Source organism: Suricata suricatta, chromosome 10 (genome assembly GCF_006229205.1).
Source record: "Suricata suricatta isolate VVHF042 chromosome 10, meerkat_22Aug2017_6uvM2_HiC, whole genome shotgun sequence".
In the NCBI taxonomy this organism is placed as follows: Eukaryota; Metazoa; Chordata; class Mammalia; order Carnivora; family Herpestidae; genus Suricata; species Suricata suricatta.
In genome coordinates, this window is record NC_043709.1 from 9,788,393 (window position 1) to 9,812,688 (window position 24,296).

Below are 24,296 nucleotides of genomic sequence, written 5' to 3' on the forward strand. Positions count from 1 at the left end.
GGATGGGGGCGGAGGGAGCCGAGGGGCCGGACTCCCGCCGCGGGCGCGCTGGGAGGAAGGAAGGACCCTGCGCGCAGGTGACTCGGTCTGGCTCAGGCGCGGGAGTGCTGGGCGGGGACAGCTGGGTGTGGCACCCAGTCTCCCTGCTTTGGCTCCCGCGAGCCCCGGGACCGAGCGATGGGTCCACTAAGGGCCCGGCGCCTCGGTTTGACCGAGACGTGGGCAATGCACCAGGTCCTAACTCAACGGGTCCCACTCGCCGAGCCCCCACTCGTTACCTGTGTCATCTAATTCCATTCTCACCACAGACCTGACAGGAAAATGCCTCTTTTCCCCATTTTACTAATGAGAAAACAGAGGCTCAGAGAGGTGAGCCGCCTTGGCCAAGGTCACACAGTAAGAAGGGACAGGATTGATTCCCAGCACAGAATCTAAGCCAAAGCGAGTTCCGGCCTTCCCCAAATGGTCCCTCCTTACAAGCGGGTTTTTCTCGGCCTAAGAACCCCATTTTGGGTTCTTGGGTGTGGGTGCATTGCCAGCACTTGGCAGTTTGTAAGAGGCCCTTTCGCCCGCTCCTTAGTGGAATTTGTTGAAAATGCAGTAGTTTGTGTGGTGTTGGGATTCAAACCCTGCAGTTACCTTAAGCCAGGTACTTACTTAACCTCTCTGGGCCTCAACCTCACCCTCTGTAAAAGGAGAGAATGCTATTTATCACTTGATGTTCCTGTAAGGATTAAGTGTTAATTTAGGTCACCCCCTAGAACAACCCCTTTACCCTTAATCAGCTATTTTTAGGTAGGAAGGGCCCGGGAGCTTGGAATAATTGCTATTTCCATTTCCTGCCGTCTCGATTTGGGGTTCAAAAATCATTGCTTTCATAACTGATTCCTCTCCCCATTTCACAGATAAAGAAATGGAGGGCCAGGGGCCGAAGTTCTTTCCCAGTATTTTCCACTGGGGGTCTCTCCTCCACCCTGAGGAAAGAGGCCAAGGATAAGCCTATCTTCCTCTAGACACTGGCCTTCCTGTCTCCAAGTGCTGAGTTTTCCCACTCTACCTTCTGCCTCGCTTAGCCATTTGGTCCACAGGAGAGTGAGCGGATAAACAGAAGACCTCACTGGCCACCAACACTGCCCTGGTCCAGTGCCCTGACAGCACCAGCCTCCTTGCTGGCTTCCTGGCCTCTAGGACTCCTCTTTTTAGTCCCTCAACCCAGTGATCAGTTCACTCCCCCTGCTCGAAGTTCAACAGGGCTAACAGATCAGCTCTGCACTTCTGGTGCAGGAGGTCAGCATCCCTCATCATCTGACCCCTGCCTGTTGTCCTCCACCATTTCCATACACATCTTACACGCTAGGGATATGCAATCCTGAACTCCTGGGAATTCCCAGAACAAACCGGGTCCTTTGTACCTCATCTGCACATGTTCTCTCTAGGGTCTGGAACGCTTCTCTTCCTGTCCTCCATGCCCCGACACACACATACACTCTCCCTATCTCTCCCGCCCCTCCCTCCCCTCTCTCCAAATGTTTGTTTGCCTGGAAAATTCCTCCTCGCCCTCCAGGTCTCAGTCCCAAGGAAGCCAAAGTGCCCCCAGCACAGAGGTAGAAACTCCTTGTCCACAGCTCCCTGCATCCGTACATTCCGTCACTAAAACGATGACCACACTGCGTTCTAACCAATTACGTGTCAGTGTCAATCAAACTGAGTTACTTATGGGCAGACGCAGTGTGTTTTTGTCTCTATCTTGGAGGCCCCGGGGCCTCAGTCCATAGTAGGTCCTCAGTAAACATAGATCAAATGAACGAATGCATAAATGTCCTAGTAGGACAGAGATGGGACAGACTCAGGGACCCAGGAGTGCATTATTCAACAGAGCCACCAAACTTGGGGGTCATCCATTCATCCAACAGTTACTACACGGTGACTCTACCGAGGAAACCAGCATGAGGCTCAGAGACGGCCGCAACATCCCAAAGCCTTACAACTGAGAGACAGAACTCAAGCCCAGGCTTCCTGGCTCTTGACCTTGGACTGATGTCACTGTGCAACCCAACAGCTGTTTGAAACTGCTCTAAGTAACGGTCTGGGAGGCTCCGCAAGCAGTTCTATCCCGTAGCTCTTGATTCGCCTCATCCCCGGATGAGAACACGGCTGCAGATCCACTCAGCCTCAGTTGCCACATCGGTCTCATAGGGAAAACCCTGCGGGGATTCACGGGGCTGCAAGAAGGGCTTGGAGATCAGGGTGCACAGAGGTGGGAGGGTCCGAACCTCAGCTCTGCCCCTTGTGTGACTTAGAAACGAGTAGTTTTTTTCCTCCTGGCGCTTCATTTTATCACCTGTACAACGGACAATACTTAGTATGCTCGGTGGTGAGGAGCAAATGCAATCAAGCAGGTCATGCACCGAACACAGAGTTGAGCACAAAGTAGATGCCATGCTGGTTATTAGCACCTGCACCATTGTCCTAGAGTGCCTTTCCCCATGTCTCTCCCCTTCTCACCACCAGGGACTCACCTGCTCCCTCTTGCATGTCGGTGACCTTTAGTTCGTGGGACAAGGTCATTCCCGCCCATGGTTTGAATGTACCATCCTGCCCAGATAACGATGTTTGTCCAAGGACCATAGTGCCCTAACCCCCAAAGAGCAGCAGAGAGGAAATTAGGAGGTGGATGGAAAGGTTAGTGTTTGGATGCCCCCAACCATCACACTTTTGTGCCTCTCAGTCTCCCTGAGCCCTCCCTGCAGCCCTGAGCATCGCTATGGATTTTCCCCGTTAAATGGATGTGGCAACTGAGGCCTGGGGTGGTTAGCCGCAGCCATCTTCTCATCTGAGAATGAGGAAAATCAGCAGGAGGCTGACTCCTCTAAACTCTCGATGTGCAACTCCAGCAAGTCAGCTCACCTCCCTGAGCCTCGGTCCCTTCGTCTGCAAAATGGGTATACTATACTGTCTCTAACATGCCCAGCCTAGTGCTGAACCCAGAGCCAGCAAGAGTACAAGAGTCATCCTGTCGCTAAGAGAAGAGACCCCACGTGCCAGCCAGTGGCCCCTGGAGAGATCAGGCCCCTTCTCTCTGCCGTGAAGGGGACAGGAGGAAGCGAGTCACAGCTGCCTCGCCTCCCTGGCCTTGAGGAAACCCTGAACCAGAGGCCTGAGTGTTTACAGCCCTCTCTGGGCAGGGGGTAGGTTACGTAATGCCAGATGTTTGTGAAATTGGCTCAGGCTCAGGTCTGAGACACACTTTGCAATCCCAGAGCCCCCTCGGGCCATCCCTCTCTGCCTTCCCCCAACCTGCCTCCCCTTGGCCGGGTTGCTGATTGGGCGCTTTCAGCTGTATGGATTATTCCAACCACCTCCCCCGCCCCCCGAAAACTGAAAACAGCCCCAGCCCTGTCCTGGAGGTGGCAGAGACCACGGGGCTCTTAGGACTCCGCTGTCTCGTGTAGGAGCCCCAATTCCCCCCTCCCAGCCCCCACTCTCCCTCCTTTGACTAACACCAACCTCCTTCCTCCCCTCCCCCTCTGTCCCACCCTGGTCCCTCCCACCCCGCTGGCGCCAGCCTACCCTTTGCCACCTGAGGACCCCCAGAGACAGCAGGAATGGATTGAACAGCGTGGGACGGTCCCCGGGCATCCGCCATGAGGTCACCAGTCGGCCCTTGAGTGGGCTCCCAGCCTTGCCCTCCGCTGGCCTCTTGTCTGCCTGTCAAACAGGGTCCAGTGTTGGCCCCCGGGTCCCTTTGGTGGGATGGGGGAGGGTCCCTGACTACAGTCTCCCCCTCCTAGTCTGCCATGCCCACCTGAAAGGCCTAGGGCTCTCATCTTTCTGGTCTCACGGACCTACCAAGAGCGTGCTCACTCATTCACACTACAGGGTGTTTGGCTGATAGGGCTCTTGGGGCTCAGCACCTTTGGGGACGCGCACTTCAGCACCCTACAGTCAAACCACAGCGGGCCAGTAGGAGGGGGAGTGCGCACCCCAGAGGTGTGTTCAACCTGCATAGATTATTTGACATTAGATTCCAATGTTAAATAATCAAGAGACTCACATACAACCACGGATTTCTGGTTTCTCTAGGAATACCTAAAGGTGTAAAGACTCTGGGCCCATCTTCCCCATGGTGTCAACCACGTAGCACCAAGAGGTCACACAAGTGCCCCCAGTCTCTACCCTGCACCTGCCTACTCTCCCCATTTGATGAAAGGAAGGAATCACAGACGTCCGCACCCACACCTGGCAGAATCCCCCAAGTGCACCCCCTTTGCAGCGGTCCTGGGTGGGGAAACAGGCCTCAGCAAAGCAGAGGCATTTACCCAAAGTCCCATAGCAGCTTGCAGGCAGAGAGGTAGGACAGAGCCCAGGGGTCCTCGCTCCTTGGGATCCAGAGCTTATCTGGGGGTAGAGCGTAAAGGCTTTGGGGGAAGGACCGTGCCCCACCTTGTCACCACATCCCCCCGGCACAGCCCTGGCCACTAGACCAAGAGCTCCACGCGCACCAGTGTACTTCCGGCCCACACACCCAGCATGCAGGAAGTGCTTACTAAGTGTCTGTGAATGAATGAATGAATGAATGAATGAATGAATGAATGAATGAAGAGCAAACGAAGGAGGCAGTTATCAGCTCTGTCCAATCCAGGCTGCCTGGGGGTGGCCTGAGAGACTTCCACGTCGGTGGGATGGGCCCATTTTGTGGAGATTAGAGGGGGGACCCCTATGTTGCTATTTCCTCTTCCTTTACGAAGCTCCGGCCCCAGGAAGTATGAAGAAACGACCCAGAAAGAGGAAGAGCGAAGTTGCCGGAGCCCCTGTGACAGCTGGAAGTGCCTTTAGTGACCAGTCCTCTGTCTTCTCCCATTTCACCGACAGGAAGACTGGCCAGCAAGCAGAGTCCTGCTGCCACCTTGGGGGCCACACAGCGAGTCAGGACAGAGCCAGGCAGCCAGGGCGAGGCAGCACAGGAACTGCTGGAAGGGGGTCCCGAGTCCCCAGATTCTAGTTAGGTCAGCCACTGCCTGGCTGTGTGACCTGGAATGGCCCTCCTGCCCCTCGTTTCCTCATCTGCAATGGGGGCCCGGGCAGAACCGCCCCAGCTCTGATTGGCGGCAGGGCCAGACTAGGGAGGGGTTCCAGGCTGCCAGGCAGATGCCACCCCCCTCGGTTTTTCTGGAGGAGGTATCAGACCCATAGCAGGATGAAGAAAGCATAGCCCTCAGCGGTGCGTCTCCTCCCAGCCTCCCCCTGCCCCAGGCTGTCAGCTCTGACCTCACCTCCCTGGAAGCTGAGGGTGATGAGAACAGTCTGTTTGGCAGGTTTGAGAAGGGGCAGGGCCCAGCACTGTGCTCCAGCTGCAGCCCCGGCCTCCCCCCTGCACACATCTCTCCCCACCCGGGGACGCTGGAGACCGTCCAGGCTCAGCTGACTGTAGCACCTCCTCGGCCCTCTTTAGCAGTTCTCTGGCTCGAGCTTCTGGGATCCCTACCCTTTCTCCCTGCCTGGCCAGCCCTCCAGAATCAGAAAGACCTTACCTTCCGAGACCATCAGGGTCAAACTGCCATTTACCGCCCACCCCCCCAAAAAAGGGGAGCAACTTTTCAGGGCATCCTAGCAAGTTAAAAGCAGAGCCCTGGGCTTCTGACCCCAGGATCATGTACCTGCCCCGGTCCGCAAGCCAGAATGTGGTTCTGCTGTCCAGCACCCCCGCCCCAGTAGCCCTCTTTCCAAGGCCCTATCATGTACACAGATGACCCCATGGCAGAGCCAACGCCGGTCTAGATGACCCTAGAGCTTATCAGAGGACATCAGCCCACCTCCAACCCAATTTCCCTTCCCTTCACCTCCCTGTGTGTCCACACCCATGACCCAACTACCGAGTCTGCCTGCTTCTGGTCGGTCAAGGAGTCTTGGCCTTTGCTTGGTTCTGATTCCTCAGGCTCCTCTGATTGGAACTGGAGGTAAGAAAGAACATAGCTTAGCCCGGGTTATTCCCCAGGTTCCGTTCATGTACCCCCGCTCTTATCCATCCATTCATCACCCATCCATCCAACATCCATCTAGCACCCAGCATCAAGAGATCGATGCGTTATCCATCCAACCGCCCAACGTCTACCTTGCATTATCCGCTCACTAACCTATCCAGCATCCATTATCCCACTCACACTTCCAGCCTCTATTTATCCATTGTCTCTCAATCCATCCAGGACCCAAGTATCCTTTCTCAATCCATCCAACATCCATTCCTCCATCATCCATAGTCCATGTTTACTTAAACACACACCAGCCAGCCAGCCAGCCAGCCAGCGATCCATCCATTCACATTCTACTCATATTCATTCATCTATCCATTCATCATCCCATCTATCATCCAAGCAACGTTATCTATCCAACCCCCCATTATCTGTTCCACCATCACCCCTCTATCTTGCCATCCAGCATCTTTTTACCATTTATCATAGTTATCCGTTTATCTGTCCATCACCCATTTACACACCCACTGCCCATCATTCATCCGTCATCTCCTCACTAGCCCACCCAGCCTTCCTTTGTGTCTTGCATGCGTTCAACCTTTTATGCATTCACCGACCACTCATCCATCGGGCTGAGCTCCCCGTGTGTGCCATGCCCCAGGCCAGGGGCCAGAAGTGCAGAGATAAAGTAGGCATGGCCCTTGCCCCCATGCAGCTCATCTTTCTTATGGAGAAATGACAACCGAGTGTGACCAGATGGAGGGTAGCAGGACCACCAAGCCCAGAAAAGAAACATTACCAACCTAAGGGTGGGGTGAGCATTCAGGGAAGGTACCTCAGAACAGGGCACCTGATCTAAGACCCGGACAATGAACAAGTGTTTGGTGAGTGAAGACAGGGAAAGGAAGAGCATCTGAGCCAATGGGCACAGCATGTGCAAAGGCGGGGGGATGCACCTGCCAAGCTCTGCAGCCAGCTCAGTAAAGTAGGGGGCAAATCTGGGGCGGAAGGAAGGCCAGGAGGTAGCCACGCCAAGGATTTTCATAGACGGTGACCACCAGGAGCCCCAGCAAGGCCTGGCAAATGCCTCTGCTTCATCATTCGTTAAATGCCCTTAAGCACCTGGTGCTCCCTTCCCTCCCTAGTGGCCATTGCTAAGCTCCTGGGGACTCCTGAGCCCCATTGCTGAGCAACTGTAGGTGAAGAATCTTCCCTGTAGACCAGGCCAGGCTGCAGTGTCCCAGCATCGAGCAGCCCCGACAGCAGCTTCTTGTGTGGGGGCTTCAAACTCCCCAACCCCCCTTTGACCAGGACAGTAGGACCAAACTGGTTCATCTCTGCACCTCTCATGTCCGGCTTTGGAGCCGAAGCTTCGATCTGATTCATCACATACATACATGTGTGACTCCTGGAAAATGCCGGACAAGGCTGAGCCTTATATCAGGCTGAGGCATAAATGGCAAAGCATGTAAGTCACCAAGGCCAGGGCCCAGCAAGCTGGGAGCCCTCGCCTGCCATCCAGGGAAGTGAGGGGGTTTGGGTGAACGAGCAGCAGCCTCCATATCACCCCAGTGGTACCAGTGAGGGAAGAATTTGGTCCCATTTTACAGGGTGAGACCTGGGCAAGAGAGGTCCGATGCCCAAACCGTGTGCTGCATTCCCAGTGTGCTGAGGCCAGGTTGCCCGGTTCCGGCCTCCAGGACCTTCCCCAGCGACCATCTTCAGGCAGATGCTCCGGGCAGCACCAGCACCACTGACTCTGTGGCCCTACCCTGGGCCAAGGAGGCAGGCGAGGGACTTGGTGAGCTCCTACTGTGTGCTCAGTCCTGGCCCTGCACATAGTAGGCCCTCATTTAATAGCCTGTCTTAGCAGTCCACTCAACCCAGTGAGTTGTACATTTGTACAACCTCTTCTCCGTGCCTGAAAGGAGCTGTGAGGGCCAGAAAGGGGTAAGTGAAGCTCTCCTGGACTTTGAGGAACTTAGAATAAATACAGCAGGGAGGGGTGCCTGGGTGGCTCAGCATCGCACTTCGGCTCCAGATCATGATCTCGCCGTTCCGAGTTCAAGCCCTACGTCCGGCTCTGCGCTGACAGCTCAGAGCCTGGAGCCTGCTTCAGATTCAGTGTCTCCCTCTCTCTTTCTCTCTGCCCTTCCCCCCCCCCCCCCCCCCCCCCCCCCCCCCCCACCTGACAGTTCCAGCCAGGATCAGCTAAGAGCCATCAGAGGCAATACAAGCCAAGGACTGTGCAGCCAGGAAGGGAGAGAGTCTAGTCAGAGCTCCTGGCTTAAAGCCCCAGGGCCGTCTGAGCTGCAGGCCTGTGGTCCACCCTGGCCCCAGCCCTTACACGCTGTGTGCTGAACCTGAGTATCAGTTTCCTTCTCTGGAAATGAATAGTGCCTTTCTCATCAGGCTGCTATGGAAATTGAAAGAGGACAATGCCCACAAAACATTCAGACCAGGGCTTAGCACGCAGTAACTGCGGGTCACTACCACTGCTTGGTGGTTGGGAAAGTGTGGGTCAGGAGGCAGGATCAGGGCTGAGCCTTAGAGGGTGTGCGGGAGCCTAAGGGATGCCTTTCTCAGGATACCTGTCTGGGCGAGGCTGACGTTCAGGCTGTGCCTTGGACGTGAGACTGACTTACCTCCCACTCAGGCAAGCCGGGACCCTCTGCGGGGCTCCTGCGCTCCAGACCACCCATAGTCGAGGTCTCTGGTCCACTCGTTACTTTGGTCTTTGGCCACTGGGTGGAGATGCAGTCAGGGCTGGGCGGCTGGGCAGAGCTCTGGGGCCACAGCCCGGCCTTCTGTCCTTCGACTAGGGTGGCCTCTACCCAGCTGTCAGGCTGGCCCTGTTGCTCTAGCTCCAGGGTCCCATTCGTGGCGGAACCCGCCTCTGGCCCTGAAGCCGTGGCCAGGGCACCCCTAGGTCCGGCTGGGTCCTTGAGGGGCAGCTGGGCCTGCAGGAGCTCCAGGAGGCCTCCCCAGTCCAGCCTGGGAAGATGGGAGGCGAGCATCGACTTCTCCGTGCGGGCCCCGGCCCTCTCTCTGAGTGACCAGAGAAGGCCCGCCAGGTCCCTCCAGTCGAGCTCGGGTCGCCTCTCGGGGCTATGCCAGTGTGGGCATGTTCCCTCAGCCCCCCGGCCCAGGGTGCTGGGTGTCTCGGGGCCTACCCTGGAGCTCTGCGGGGGGCTCATAGGCTGGTGAGGACCGGACAGCTCCTGCAGGCTGCCCCAGCCTCTCTGAGCTGGCCTGTCAGAGGGGGGCTCCCACAACCCGTCACTGGGGGGCCCCTCCCAGGCCTCTGACTGCCCCCTGTGGCAGGGGGGGCCACCCAGCCGTCCCCAGCTCTCCTCAGACTCCCCGACAGGGCCTCTCCAAGTTCCCTCTGGGGCTCTGGCAACCCCCTGGCTGGGCTCCCCAAGTCCTTGCCAGCTCTCCAGGCCCGGGCCCTCCTGCTGGCTGCCGCGGCCTCTCTCCAGGTGACCATGAGGGCCCTGGGGACCTGGAGATGCCTCCGGAGTCTGCCACCCCCCCAGAGGCTGTCTTGGGCCCGTTGGGACACTTTCCAGAGATCTTTCTGTCCGCCGCTCCCTCTCAGGGGTCCGTGCTGATGTCCTCAGGGGCAGTGAGGACCCCTGGAGCCTCCGGTCCCCTTCAGGCCGCCTCTCAGGGCTCCTGGAATGGGGGGGCTCTGCTTGGCTCCGCTGGGCCGGTTCTGCCTGCTTTGCAAGGGGCTTGGTTACCTGAGGGTGAGGGAGGGAGGGGGGATGAGGCTCCAGAACCCTAACTTGGTGGTCTCTCTCTCTCTAGTACAGGAAACTGGTCTTCGCCAGGCCTGGGGAGACGCAGGCTCTGTTCTCAGAGCAGCCTGGGTGAAAGCAGGCCGCAAAGCATCTAGGGTCTTCCTTCCTTGGGGGTGTCAGCGCCTCCCTTTCAGCCAGTCTCCTCGCTTTCACAAAGAGATCTTCAAAATGCTGCTTACTTTCCTGGCTGCCCCTCCCTCTGCACCCCCCCTGCCCAAGGTACTGATTCCAACCTGGGCTCTCAGGTGCCAGAACTCCCACTCCACTGGGTCAAGCCCTGCTCTCCAAGAGTTTCTTTAAAAATACAAATCCCCGGCCTGAAAGAAATAGCCCTTAGAGCCGGCCCGATGCATCCAGGGCTTTCCCTGGAAACTTTTCAAGACGGCAGGTGTCTAATGAAGGAAAGGGCCAACGTGGAAGGGCCCTCTTCTCAATCTTGCTAAGAGCCGCTGGCTCTTTGGGAGGTGGGAGGGAAGCCGGAGAGCCATGATCGGAACTCTGATCCTTTCATAAAGGACCTCCTTTCTTGAACCCCCTGCCTGCCACCTAGGGGAGGGGAGAGGTAGTGGCCCACCTCTTGGGGGTGCAGGGGCCCCAGGGCAGACTGGCAGTGCTCACCTCCCTGCTGAGGGCAGGGCTGGACTGTCTCCGGAGAAGTTGGCTCTGACCTTGGCTGGGCCGCTGCGACAGCCCCTCGTCCCGGGCCTGGAAGGCCCCCGGCGCCTCGGACTTCCTATGAGCAAATGCAGCCACCCCTCTGAGGGTCCTTGGGACGGTCCCAGCATCCCGGCTCCTCTACACCCGCCCCCAACGGCCGCAGGAGATGTGGGCGATCCAGGGACCCTCAACGAGCTCGTTGAAGGGCCCTAAGTAAGGGATGCTCCTCTCATGTTCTCAGTTTCCCCTTCTGAAAAATGAGGATGGTCGACACCGCTCTACTCTACCCACCTCATGGGGGTGATGAAGTGAGAGAAAGGGCTAAGCACAGGTGGGGGCTTAGCCTTGGTCTTGACCGCCTCTCGCCTCCCTTAGGACTTCCTGTTTCTAACCACCACCCCACCAGCAGCCCACCACTCACCCCTAGACAAAGGTTAGACTGGTCCTTGTGGAAATTAAGATTTATTGAGCACCTACTGTGTACCAGGCACTGTGCACACACGATCATAACAGCAAACATTTATTGAGCACTTCCTACGTCCCAGGTGCCAAGCACTTGACCGTCCCACGTTATTCCACAGAACCCACGAGGTGGGAGCGGGAGGTGCTGAGTGTAATGTGCCCCCACATCCTACTCTTTCTGCCCTTGCCCTGTCTACATGGTGAGTTTTGGACTTCCCCATCTTTTTTTGCCCTCCATAACTAAGAGGGCTCCAGCACTTAGCCTTGAACCTCCAGGCCAGCTGAGCTGTCAGTGAAGGAGCTCTTAGCAAGGTCAGAAGGAAGAAACATCCTCTACAATTCCAGAAAGACCGACATAAACTGTCCTCGCAACGGCACTTCTAACACACCTGGACTTCAGGCATTGAAGCCACATCCAGTGAAGATAACCTCGAGGCTGTAAAAAGCCCTTGGTTCCAGTTCATCGTCTTGCTTAATAATTGGTAGCCGTGGTCGTTAATATTTAACGTGACCTTAGAGGGAGGAACCGGACAGAATGTGGGCACACCTCTCCCCTCCCGTAGGTAAGGTCATCAAAGCCAACCACCCAACCACGCCACCGGATGTTTATTTCAACAGGTCTGACTTCATCTAAATGGACAAAGGGAGCTGGGAAAGAGAAGCCAGAAAGAGAATACTCCGCGCCGAGCCTCCACCGAGGCAGCCAGAGGGGAGGAGGAAGGATCTCCGCTCAGCCAGACCGACGCTCTGCCTTCAGCCTGCCTCCCGCTTGGGGACTACGCGGAAACTCCACGGACACTTTGGAGAGTAGGGGGAAAAAAAATATATATATATATATATGTATGTATATATATACACATATATATATGAATTTGGCATTTGTTGTTGTTGTCTTATGGCTTTTCCAATGTCATTAGAATCAGACCCATAAGGTCAGGTGAGTCTGTTAGCAGCTCTCAGCAGGAGACTCACAGAAAACCACAGGTCTTCTTATCTGGAGTAAGCCTTTCAGAGTTTGAGGGTTGCCTGATCAGCTTCATTTTCAATCTATTGGAGGCGAGGGGAGTTCCTTGCTCTGTGAGATCCGAGGCCCCAGGGGGCGTTTTCCACTGAACCGGGTGCTGGAGGCTGCGTGAAGCCAAAGCCCCGAACGTGACTGGGTGGGGAGGTGACCAGCGGAAGAAAAGCTCGGGGGAGGACGGATAGGCCAATGTGCGCTCCCCCGAATGGATGCGCCAAAGAAATTCCATCTTGCTCAGCGATCAGCCCTTCCCTTCGGAGAAGGTTCCCCCATGTGGAGTTGAGGGATCAGAGGAAAGGGCTCCAGCAGATTCTGAGAAGCCGACAGAGACCCAGCCTTTGTGATGCTGAAGCAACGGTGCGCCCTTGGGCCACCTGTTCCTTGGTGTCGCTGTGGCTGTGCCAAGGGACACAAAGGAAACATGTTTCCTTTGGAAGCTTGGATGGGCTCTACTCAGTTTATTTCCAGAGAGTATTAAAGGACAAGAGCCTTGGTCAAGTCTAGCAAATTCCATGAAGATTCTGTTTTGAATTCAAGAGACTGCAGAATGCTTATAGGATGGATGCTAAGATAAGGGATTCCAAAGGCATCTGGAAAGGGGAGGATGAAGATATCAAGATATCAAGCCAAAACTCATCATGCTTTAATGTGATAGCTTTTTTTTTTTAAACCAGTGCCAAACGATGTGGAAGAAGATGAAGAATAATATGTGATAGCCCTTTAAGAGAAATTGCCCAGGCTCAGGCAGACAATGCTTGGACAGAATAGATGCTCAATAAATATATGTTGAATGAACATAAGGGAGAAAATAAAGGTATGGCTCTACCACCACCCACTCATAAATTTCAGTCTGTCCCTTACAGATATTTAAATGGGGTTTAAAGTTTCTTCAAAGGACAAATGCTTTTCTATTTGGAAAAAGTGCCATACAAGAGAAAAAAAAATTAATTACTCAGTAGAGTTATAAAACGTTGATTAAAAAGTAAATAGTCTACTTCCCCAAAATGTATACATTAAATATCTACAATTTTTATATGCTAATTTACTGCAATAAAGCTTTAAAAAGGTAAGCAACTTCAAAGAGGGCAAAATAAAATGAATAGAAGTATCTGTGTAAAAATAATTGAATGTTAACAAAAGTATAAACATCTCCCTGACTTCTACTATAATAAACCCTTTGTCTGTCTCAAAGTTATCCCTGTAAGAAAAAAAAAAAAAAGAAAATTTAACTTTGGTTTAAAGACCTTAGGGTCCCTGCTGAGTTACCAGATAAAATCAAAGGTATGCAAAATGATATTGGGCCAAAAATAGGAACTAGAAGAAGACCAAAGCCAAAGGGGATGTTAGAGCAATTAAACTACTCTGTGTGATATCACAATGGTACATATATATACACACCATCAAAAGCGAACCCTAATGCAAACTATGGGCTTTGGGTGATAATGGGGTTATCAGTGTAGGTTTATGGTCTCTCTCTCTTTTTTTTAATGTTTATTTATTTTTGAGAGACAGAAAGTGACAGAGAACAAGGAGGGGAGGGGCAGAGAGAGAGGGAGATACAGAATCCGAAGCAGGCTCCAGACTCTGAGCTGTCAGCACAGAGCCCAACGTGGGGCTCGAACCCACGAACCGTGAGATCATGACCTGAGCTGGTGGGACGCTCAACCGACTGACACCCAGGCACCCCGGCTTATGGTTTCTAACAAATGTTTCACTCTGGTGGGGGGTGCTGATAGTCCGGGAGGTTATGCATGTGTGGGGGGCAGGGGCTGAATGGGAAATCTGTACTTTCCACTCAAATCTGCTATGATCTTAAAAGTGCCTGGGTGGCTCAGTGGGTTAAACATTCAACTCTTGGTTTCGGCTCAGGTCATGATCTCATGGTTTGTGAGTTTGAGCCCCACATCACGCTCCATGCTGACAGTGCGGAGACTGCTTGGGATTGTCTCTCTCTCTCTCTACCCCTCCCCTGAGCACTGTGTGTCTCTCTCTCTCAAAAATAAACTTAAAGGGGCACCTGGGTGGCTCAGTTGGCTAAGCGTCTGACTTTGGCTCAGGTCATGATCTCATGGTTTATGGGTTCGAGCCCCGTGTCAGGCTCTGTGCTGACAGCTAGCTCAGAGTCTGGAGCCTGCTTCAGATTCTGTATCTCCCTTTCTCTCTCTGCCCCTCCCCTGCTCACACTGTCTCTCTCTGTCTCTCAAAAATAAATTTTAAAAATTTTGAAACCAAAAAAAATAAACTTAAAAATAAAAAACTGCTCTAAAAAAATTAAAATGTGGTTTTAATAAAAGCTGAACAGAGAAGTACACTGGTGTCGGGGACCACAAAGGTTGTCACCTGGACACTAAATGGATAAAATTTACTAGAAAAGGAAATTTGAGGAATAAGAGAGAAGGTTTCTCAAGCAGATTCAAATCTAAGAAAGAATATCGCCTAAAGGAAAACAAGGAGGAAGTCTGGAATGCAAACTATTACCCGTTCCTGGGGTGATGGAAAGGTTCTAAAATTAGGTGGTACACGGCTGCACAACCCAGGCTTAGTAAATCCACTGTAATTCACAGAATTATACACTGTAACTTGTGAGACTCCCAGACCTGCGTTCTGTTCTCTTGACCTTAACTAATGGAACTCCAGCCCTGATCCTTGCACACCGGGAGGTGCTTGGAGAAAGACATCAGCCAGATCGGGAGGAAATGTTTCCCTTCCCCGCAGCTGATGGCAAAGGACGCTGTGGGTCATAAACTGCCGGTGCGACTCTCTGGTGGAGTCACATTATTCCTGGACTTCAGGCCGTGTCGCCACGTGCCAGGAAAGTGACATTTAACTTCTAAAAAAATGTGTAATTCTGTGCGTTCTCTTATTTAAAATAGGTGACTTTGGCCATTCGTTTTAAATTGACATCTCTCTGTTTTCTCAAATGCACGGGGCCCATGGATACTTTCTTCTCCCTCATGGAAGAAGGAAAAAAGAAAATTGACCTGTGATTCCAGATCAAACAAAGGGTTTGAGAGTTAAACCTTATTTACATTAGGGGCGCCCGGGTGGCTCAGCCAGGTAAGCGCCCGGCTGCGTCTCAGGGCATGATCTTGCAGTTCACCGGTTCGAGCCCCACGTCAGGCTCTGTGCTAACCGCTCAGAGCCTAGAGTCTGCTTCAGAGTCTGTGTTCCCCTCTCTCTCTGCCCCTCCCCTGTTCACCCTCTGTCTCTCTCTCTCGACGGTAAATAAAAATATTTAAAAAAAACCCAACCCCCTAACCTTATTTAAATTAACGTACTAATGTTCTCCCCATTTTTACAGATGAGGAAACTGAGGCTCAAATAGGTTAAATCACTTTACCAGGTTCTATAGGTTGGGGAGTGGATTTGACCCCAGCCCACCTGACTCTGGTCTTTGCTCTTAACCACTAGGCTACACTTGGTTGTCCAAAAAAAAAAAAAAAACCCAAACCCTCCAAAAATGTAGAAACAGAGATGAAGTGACTTGCACAAGGTCACACAGCCAGTAAGTGGCAGGGTGGGGAGGGGTGGTATGAACCCTTTCCATCTGCCAACCTAAGCCTGCAACCCTTCCACCTGTCCTGTTGCCAAGCCTCCTCCCCAGCCCACGGGGCTGACCCGCCCTGAGCTCACCTGCGCTCTTGCCCGAAGAGGCGCTCCACCTCTGCGCGGCCAGGGCTGCGGGTACGGCCCCCGTTGCTGCACTGAGGCCCTGGCTCCCTCTGTGCCAGCCTCCTGGGCGGGGGCAGGTCAGCCAGCATGGTGTACTCCTCCCTCTCCAAGTTGTGCCTGGTCTCCCCAGGGGGCACGGAGCCCCGGGAGCCCCCGGAGCTGCCCAGCGGCGGGGGTGAGGATGCCAGGAGTGCTAGGTCACTGGGCGGGTGGCGGGGTGGGGAGGAGGCTCGAGGTGCATCCCGGTGTCCGATGCACACGTGGGGGAGTGGCACTGGGGAGCCATGCAGAGAGTCAGTGGAGGGGGGCAGGCTCTCCATACTAGTCCCCGGGGGATCCTGGAAGAAAAGGGAGGGCTCAGGCGCCTGGCGTGGTGGGGACGAGAAGGAGGGTGCATCCCGATGTCCAATGCACACAGGGGTGGGGATGTGGGGGGGCTCGTGCAGAGAATCTGTGGAGGGGACAAGGCTCTCCGTGCTGGCCCTGGGGAGATCCTGGAACAGGAGGGAGGGCTCTGGGGCCTGGCGCGGCGGGGAGGAGGCCCGGGGTGCGTCTCGGTACCCGATACACACAGGCGGGGGGAACTGAGGCGGATCGTGCTGGGGGGACTGAGTCTCGGCATGGGACGTGTCTGGGAGGAAGGGGAAGGGATCAAACTGGGTGTGGCGGGGGGGTGAGGTGGCCCGGGGAGCATCCCGGTGTCCAATGCACACAGCTGGAGGTATATAGGGAGGGTTGTGGTGGGGCGATTCACTCTCAGATACATGGGGGTCTGGGAAGAAGGGGAAGGGGTCATGCTGCAAATAGCGAGGAGGTGAAGAAGCTCGAGGGGCATCCCGATGCCCGATACACACAGAACATGGGGGCTCAGGAGAGGTCTGGGGTGCCCCGCGGGGAGCAGGGTGCAGAGGTGAAGTCTGGGAGGCACTGTGGTGGCCCGGGTTATGGGAAGAGGAAGTGGCCCGGGATGGTGGGTTGTGCTGGGTAGATTCAGAGGAGGACAGGGGTGGGTCACGCTGAGCTGGCCTACTGGGAGATGAAGTCTGAGGCCTGTCACCTTGGGTTGGCCGAAGGGCAATGGATGCCCAGGGAACCTCACTTTGCTTGGAGCGAGATGGGGAAGAGGTTCGGGGGCCTTCACTCTGGGTTGGGCGGAGGGGAAAGGAGGCCCAGGGAATGTCTTTGTTAGTACGATGAGGAGAAGCATTCCTGGGAGTGTTGCGTGGAGTGGAGCATCGAGGGGAGGAAGTCCCAGGATTGTCCTGCCGAGAGGAAGATTGCGGGTGGCCTCGTTGAGTATAAGAGGTTCTGAGGTTGTTCCATTGGGTACTAGAGGTTTTAGGGTTGTCTCTTTGGGTAGAAGAGGTTCTGGGGTTGTCCCATTGGCCACAGGATGTCCTGGGGTTGTCCCGTTGAGTGGTTCTGTTGGGAGAGGAGGCTTTGGGGTTGTCCCGTTGGCCACAGGATGTCCTGGGGTTGTCCCGTTGAGTGGTTCTGTTGGGGGAGGAGGCTTTGGGGTTGTCCCGTTGGCCACAGGATGTCCTGGGGTTGTCCCATTGTGGGGTACACGTAGGAAAAGGAGTCTGAGGGCTGTCCTGTTGGGTAGAAGTTCTGGAGGTGTCTTGCTGGGTGGTTCTGGTGGGAGAGGAAACTCGAGGATTGTTTTGTTGGGTGGAGGAGGCTCGGGGGTTGTCCCGTTGGGCAATTCTTGAGGGAGACGATGCTCTGGGGGTGGTTTGCTGTGTGAAAGAGGTCCTGGGGTTGTCCCGTTGGGTGATCTGTCGGGGAGAGGAGGCTCGGGGAGTATCAGGCTGTGACGAAGTAGTCTGGGTAAAATCCCTTCGGGCAGAACGATGGAGAGAGGACGCCTGGGGGGAGGCATGTCGAGGTCCGCTCTGTGGCGCTGTACAGGAAGCCTGGGTGAGCGCTGAGCGGTGTCGCTCCAAGAAGTTTCCACTTTCTCCCCGGAGCTTGGCCCAGTGCTGTCCAGAACTTCGGCTCCCACCACAGGGGTCTGGAAAGAGATCGGTTTTTCAATATTTATTTATTTTTGAGAGAGAGAGCATGAACAGGGGAGGGACAGAAAGAGAGGGAGACATAGACTCCAGAGCAGGCTCCAGGCTCTGAGCTGTCAGCACAGAGCCCGATGTGGGCCTTGAACTCACAAACCATGAAACCACAACCCGAGCCGAAGTTGAACGCTTAACCGACTGAGCTGCCCAGGCGCCCCGAGAGGAGATGATGAAGGCAGAGCCCACAACCCCTTCTTGGAGGACCCACTGTCCATACCAAGTGACTCCACCCCTGTGAATAAGGCAGACTGGAGGAGGCTTAGTGGCCTCTGTCAGGCTGAGGCTGGGATGTGAAATTGAAACCCAGCCTGGGGCACCCAGGAGGCTCAGTCAGTTAAGCGTCCGACTTCTGCTCGGGCCACAAACTCGCGGTCTGTGGGTCAAGCCCTGCATCAGGCTCTGGGCTGACAGCTCGGAGACTGGAGCCTGCTTTGGATTCTGTGTCTCCCTTTCTCTCTGCTCCTCCCCTGCTCATGCTCTGTCTCTCAAAAATAAATAAACATTAAAAAAAAAAAAAAAAAGAAACCCGGGTTGACTCAGTCAATGGGAGGCAAGCTTCAGAGCTGGAAGGGCACAGGGACAAATTCATAGAGAGCAGTTTTGGCAAGAACCCGTGTAACCCCAGAGAGGGAGAGGCAAGTCCAGCCACAGCCACGGAGCCACTTCCCTTTCCTTGTTCTACTTCTGCAGTTGGGCTCTGAGAAATTCCCCCATCTCTCCTTTTTTAAAAAAAATATTTTTTTATGTCTTTATTTTTTTTTTTGAGAGAGAGACAGAGTGTGAGCAGGGGAAGGGCCAAAGAGAGGCGGAGACACAGAATCGGAAGCAGGCTCCAGGCTCTGAGCTGACAGCACAGAGCCCAACGCGGGGCTCGAACCCACAGACCCTGAGATCATGACCTGAGCCAAAGTTGGATACTTAACCGACTGAACCACCCAGGCGCCCCCCCCATCTCTCCTAATGAGCGTCTTCCACTATGATAGTTCTAGAAGGCTCAGAGCCTGGAGTCTGCTTCGGATTCTGTGTCTCCCTCTCTCTCTGCCCCTCCCCCGCTCACACTCTGTATCTCAAAAATAAATAAGCATTAAGAAAATTATATAAAAAAAGAAAGATTGAAATCAGGAAAACACAAGATTTGGGGCCTGAGCCTCCAGAATGCTGGTGACATGGGACAGGTGGTAGGAAAACCAGGTTTGGAGGGAGGGGCGAGTTGTGGATGCCCCCCGCCCCCACAGGCTTCCTCTCCCCCCCACCTCCCATCCGCCACATGCTCCCATCACCCATCCTGGGTTCACAAGTCAGGGAGATGCTAGACAGTGTCACGGGCAGCTAGGGGCATCTGCCCAGTAGCCCTTTCCCTTTCTCTGCAAACAGCATCACCCAGATTTCCTCTGGGCAAGCTCCTCCCCCGCTTTTAGGCCATGAAGTGTGCCTAGGGGTCTGACCCCATCCCTGATCACCAGCTTGGGCACGTGACCCATGGTGGGTCCCAGAGAGAACCCTTCCTGGGACTTTAGCAACATTTATGGGAAGACTCTGCCCCTTTTTTTGGGAGCCAATATGCAGGTAGGATATAGCCTAGTACTGATATTACTCATCATGCCACGAATGGGGGCAGGTCTCGGTGAGAATGAAGGCATCGCGGAAGGAAACAGAGCAGAGACCAGATTTCTGATAGATAGTATTCGAACATCTGGATCCAGCTGTGCCTGAAGTCACAAACCCCTAAACTTTTTTACTTCTGTGAGTCATTCCATTTACGTGCAGCCAGTTTCTGTCCATTGCACCTTGATCCTAACCAACTAGTCTTGAGATGATGTACTTAAGGCAAGGAGCACGGAGGCGCCTGGGTGGCTCAGTCGGTTAAACATCCGACTTTGGCTCAGCTCATGATCTCACAGTTCCTGAGTTTGAGCCTCGCGTCGGACTCTGTGCTGACAGCTCAGAGCCTGGAGTCTGCTTCGATTCTGGGTCTCCCTCCCTCTCTGCCCCTCCCCGGCTCACACTCTTGTCTCTCTCAAAAATAAGTAAATGTTAAAAAACAATAATAAAAAGAAAGCAGGTAATATGGTACACCATGGCCACTCCTCAATTACATGGGAACTGTCACTATTCTTACTCAGGCCACCAAAGTAAGCTGTGCCGGGCGGACCCAGATGGCCAGTGAGGTCTGGTCAGGCCTCCGCGGTCACCGGGACCAATCCGGCTCAGAAGGACTCACCTTCCTTTCTCTGGCCTCCGGTCTCTCCTCCCACGGGGGCCCGGGTGAGGACAGACGGAGCCCTTCGCGCACCATCGGCTCGCGGGCCCTCCTGGGGTTTCCTCGGGATCATCACGGGGAGCTGGTCCCAGCTGGGAGCCTCTTCCTGCCTTCCAACAGTGTCCCAGTCCTGGCAGGGAAGCGAGGAGGAGGGGTATTTGGAGCCTCTGGGGACTGTGCTCCCAGCATGAGATGGGTAGAAGGAAGGGAAAGGCACTGACATTGAAAGGGCGCCTGCTGTATGCCCCACGCTGTGCTGGGCTCATTAAGGCATGAACTTAGCTAATCTTCAATCAGCCCTTGAGGTGGGCATATACCTCGGAGCTGAGAGTTCCACCCAAAGTCACAGAGCTGGGAAAAGTTTTGGTGGGAGGGGACTTGAACCCAGGGTAGCTGGAGTCCATGGAGCACAGCAGTCCCCAGAGGCACTCCCAGGGCCAAGAGAGAAGCGGGTTCGAAGGCTCGCCCCTCCATGTCCCAGATATGTAGCCTTCAGTAAGCTGCTTCCCTTCACCAAGCCTGTTTTCTTGCCCTAAAACAGGGCCATTGAAGTCTCTACCTCAGAGGGGGTGGTGAGCCTTCTTGAGCCCACACCTGCCGTCCCATCACTTCCCCTTGGAGGTCTCACAGATAGCCTCCCTTTCTGTCCTGCGACAGCCCTTGGAGGGGTAGTGGCCCCGGAAGCCCCCAGCCCTTCCCTGGGCTCCCCAGCCTGCTCCCTTTCCTCTGTCCCTCAGAGATCTAGGCCAGGGCTGGTCACGGAGCTCAGTGGTGTATGACCAGGACAGGCCCCAGGACCAGTCCTGTCCATGGGCTGGAAAGCACGCCCAACATCACAGCCCTCTGTGACCTGGAAGCTTTGGGCGGGCTGACTCGGGTGGCAATATGCCTAGAACGCCCCATCAACTGAAATTCCTTCAGTCTTTTCACAGCCAGGCCCCCAGCCCCCTGGGCTCGCCCACAGTGACCCCTCCCCCTCCCAGGTAGCTGGTCCAGAGGACCTGGCCCTGCTCTCCAGTGTGAAGGGCTCAGCCCTTGTCTGGAGGTGTGGGTAGGACCCCAGGGACACCCGGGGGGGGGGCGGCAGGGGGGCTGATCTTGCCACCACCTTCCATCCCCAGCTCACCAGGGAGGACGAGTCGCTGGGATCATCGGGAGTGTCACAGTCAGGGCTGGCGCTGGTGCCAGAGTCGGGGCCTTCGTCGAAGCTGCCACACAGGGAGGGGGACAGACCCTCCAGATAGGGCACTGCTTCCTGTTCCTGGCTCCCGCTCCTGGGGGTGGCTGTGGGGCCCTCGATGGAGGACCCTGCTGACGGGACCCTAGGAGAGGAGAGACAGACCTATGACTTCTTTCCCCAAAAGTCGGGGCAATTAGGGAGTGATACCCCCACCCAGGAACACCCACACCTCCCTCTAGCACAGGAGGGAGCTAACACCAAGGGCTCTCCGTGCTGGGCTCTTCCCATGGACCGCCTCTTTTATCGACAACGGTCTCCCTTTGAAATGTGCATGATGATACCCATTTTACAGATGAAGACACTGAGGCTCAGAGAGGTCAAGGGCCTGGCCAAGGTCACAAGCTAGGAAGGGCTGTAGCTGCATTGTGAACCACGCCTGTGGTCCCAATGCCTAGTGTCTGTCACCGGAGTCAGGGGGTGGGGGGACCCCAAGCTCAGCAAAACTGAGAAGACAGAATCGTACTGGGCTGAAGGAGAGCGTCAGGGGATAGCGCGTCTCCAGGGGTAGTAATGGGACCACCGGTCCAGTCTCCAAGGAGGGAGTAGCAGGTAAAGCCCTGCTTTAGGAAGCCAGTCAGGATAGCCACGGACCCAGGCGAGATTTCAGGTGGCAGCAGCCCCAAAGAGTGACTCACAGATTGACCAATAAGATGGAAAGGGATAGTGGCCGTGAAAAAAGAGGTCTGTGGTCGAAGGAGTCTGGGACATACCACACACTTCTACCTCCCCTAGCCAAAAGCACATGGCTCGCTAACAAACTAAAGGTTCTGACAAGTCTTGCAAGAAAGATACTCACATCTGTTTATCCCAGACTTTCTGAAACATATTTGTAAGCAACACTTACCTGTGAGGAATGCCACGTTCCCAGAGCAAAGCCAATTTCCTTCACTTCCTCTTATTTTTTAAACAGGGACACTGATGGGGCGCCTAGGTCGCTCAGTTGGTTAAGTGGCCGACTTCGGCTCAGGTCATGATCTCATAGTTTGTTGGGTTCAAGCCCTGCATCAGGTTCTGTGCTGACGGCTCAGAGCCTGGAGCCTGCTTCCTATTCTGTATCTCCCTCTCTCTCTGCCCCTCCCCCACTCATGCTTTGTTTCTGTCTCAATAATAAATAAACATAATAAAAAAAATTTTAAACAGGGACACTGAAGCCTAGAGGAGGGGAAAACCTTGCCCAAGCTCCCTTGGCCCATCAGGGATGGAACTGAAGCTGGAACCCAGGTTCCTGGCCCTTGACCATGACCTCCCAAGACACCATGGCCTCAAAGAGGGACCTCAGCTTAGGCCTGGGGGTGGAGAGAATCCCAGAGCTGGGAGCAGGGCACTGCTGGGAAGGTGGGTGGTAACAGGTGCCCCCCGCCCCCCACTCCGGAGCTGAGACTGTTTAATCTTTTAAAGCTGTGCAAAGAAAACCGGGAAATGTGAGCGGCAGAGGGCCATGCCCACTGCGGGGTGGGTGCAAGGCTGCTCCATTCCCCAGAGCCAACTGAGACCGGGCCCGAGGAACGAACACACCCACCATGTGCCCATGCCCAGGCCGTGGGAACTGACCGATGACCCATGCCAACAGCCAGCACAGACAGATCTTGCCATTGTGAAGGGGTGCAGGGTAGGGTAGGTGAGGCCAGCCTCCCCTAGAGAGCCCCTCCCCAAGCCTGGGGCTCTACCCACCTCTCTGGCCCTGGCCCAAGGCCCGGGCCCACCACGGACTGGCAGCCGGCAGTCGAGGAACTGAGAAGACCCCGAGAGGCAGGCGGGCGGCGTGGCAGGTCGCAGTAAGGCACCTCGGCACTTGGAGGGCTCCCCAGCTCCTGGGGCAGAGTTGGAGAGAGGAGGCAGCGCCTGGCCCACGTGGGGGAATCCCTCCCCCTGCGCAGCCCCTCCCCCACTGGGCCGGGTAGAAGGGTGTCCAGGCATCACGTCCTGGGATCTCAGGCTTCTCCAGGAGAGCTGTCGTCAGGCCGGAAGCGCCTCTAGGGACCCCAGCTGGGGCTGCAGAGGTGCAGGGCATGTGCGCACACACATGTGTGCACAGGTATGTGTTTGTAGAAGCGCCTGTGTGGGTGCGAGTGTGCACACATGCGTGTGGACGCAAGTCTGGGGAGGGGGTACGCTAATGCCTACGTTTACATCAAGGCATGTAAGTTCATTACTACATGCGTGTTGCTACATGCGGACGGGTGGGTGCCCGAGGGTGTGAGCTAACAAAGGGACCCAAAAGGGGCGGGGGTCTTCCGTAGCTGGAAAGCAAGGATGAGGAGGGGAGGGGGAGGGAGAGGACCATCGCTTGTATTTGCTATTTGTGGGGGGGGGGGTTAAAGGAGAGGCAGGGGGCTCCAAGGGGGAGGGTCCAAGGCCCTGTGGGGGGGCCGAGCCCAAGGCCCTTCTCTCCCTCCCTCACCCTCAGCAGGGCCACACCTGCGAAGGCTGGTGCTGGGCTCACCCGGGGGGAACGGCCTCTCACCTCCTGAAAGGCCCCCCCATTCCGTCCCGGGGTGGCGGGCCCTCCCTGGCGGTGGGAGACAGCGGCCACAGCACCCCGCACCCCGCCCCCTCTCAGGTTACCTGGACGGCGGGCTCCGCGGTGGCGGTGGCGGCTGGCGGCTGTCAGCACCCTCGTCCCCGGGGGGCTCGGCTCAGGCCCCCACGCTGCCGCCCTCCCAGGCCCTGACTCTGGGCCCGCGGTGGTGGCAGCGGCAGAGGCAGCGAAACCTTAGAGGGGCCGGCCGTGAGCAGGGGCCCCTCATTACTCTTTCATAAGCCGGGCCAGGCCAAGAACAATGCGGGACATGAAACCGCAGGAACCTGATCCCCACCTGCTCACCTGAGAGTCGGGCAGGGCGGGGGCCTGGGCCCGGGCTCCCCGGGGACCCCGCAGCTCAGCACCCGGGGCTGCGGCTGCAGCCAGACCACAGATCAGGGCGGGCACAGACTGCCCCGGGGTCCGAGAAAGCCGCTCTCGGCCCCAGGCAGCGCCAGGGCAGTGGGCGCTGGCATATCTGCCAGGCCGTCCAAGCCAGAGGAGGCCCGTCTGGGTTCAGTTTTGCCCCCCCACCCCTGCCCCGGAGCCAGATTCTGATCAGAACTCAACAGCGGGAGGTGTCAGATCCGCAGCCCAGCCTGGCGCCTTGGCCACC

General features: G+C 55.6%; 1 protein-coding gene across 1 annotated transcript in view; it reads right to left on the reverse strand.

Annotated features, from left to right (window-relative positions):
* Positions 1-24,296, reverse strand: part of TRIOBP (TRIO and F-actin binding protein) — a 50,293-nt gene that overhangs the window by 22,735 nt on the left and 3,262 nt on the right. Inside the window, exons 3-12 of the mRNA XM_029955415.1 lie at positions 23,984-24,158; positions 23,561-23,668; positions 22,831-22,970; positions 21,046-21,241; positions 19,881-20,049; positions 15,549-17,601; positions 10,394-10,508; positions 8,615-9,715; positions 5,874-5,951; positions 3,571-3,708 (exon numbers count right to left, since the gene is read on the reverse strand). Coding sequence (XP_029811275.1) covers positions 3,571-3,708; positions 5,874-5,951; positions 8,615-9,715; positions 10,394-10,508; positions 15,549-17,601; positions 19,881-20,049; positions 21,046-21,241; positions 22,831-22,970; positions 23,561-23,668; positions 23,984-24,158 — 4,273 coding nt within the window. The remainder of the gene's footprint in view (positions 1-3,570; positions 3,709-5,873; positions 5,952-8,614; positions 9,716-10,393; positions 10,509-15,548; positions 17,602-19,880; positions 20,050-21,045; positions 21,242-22,830; positions 22,971-23,560; positions 23,669-23,983; positions 24,159-24,296) is intronic.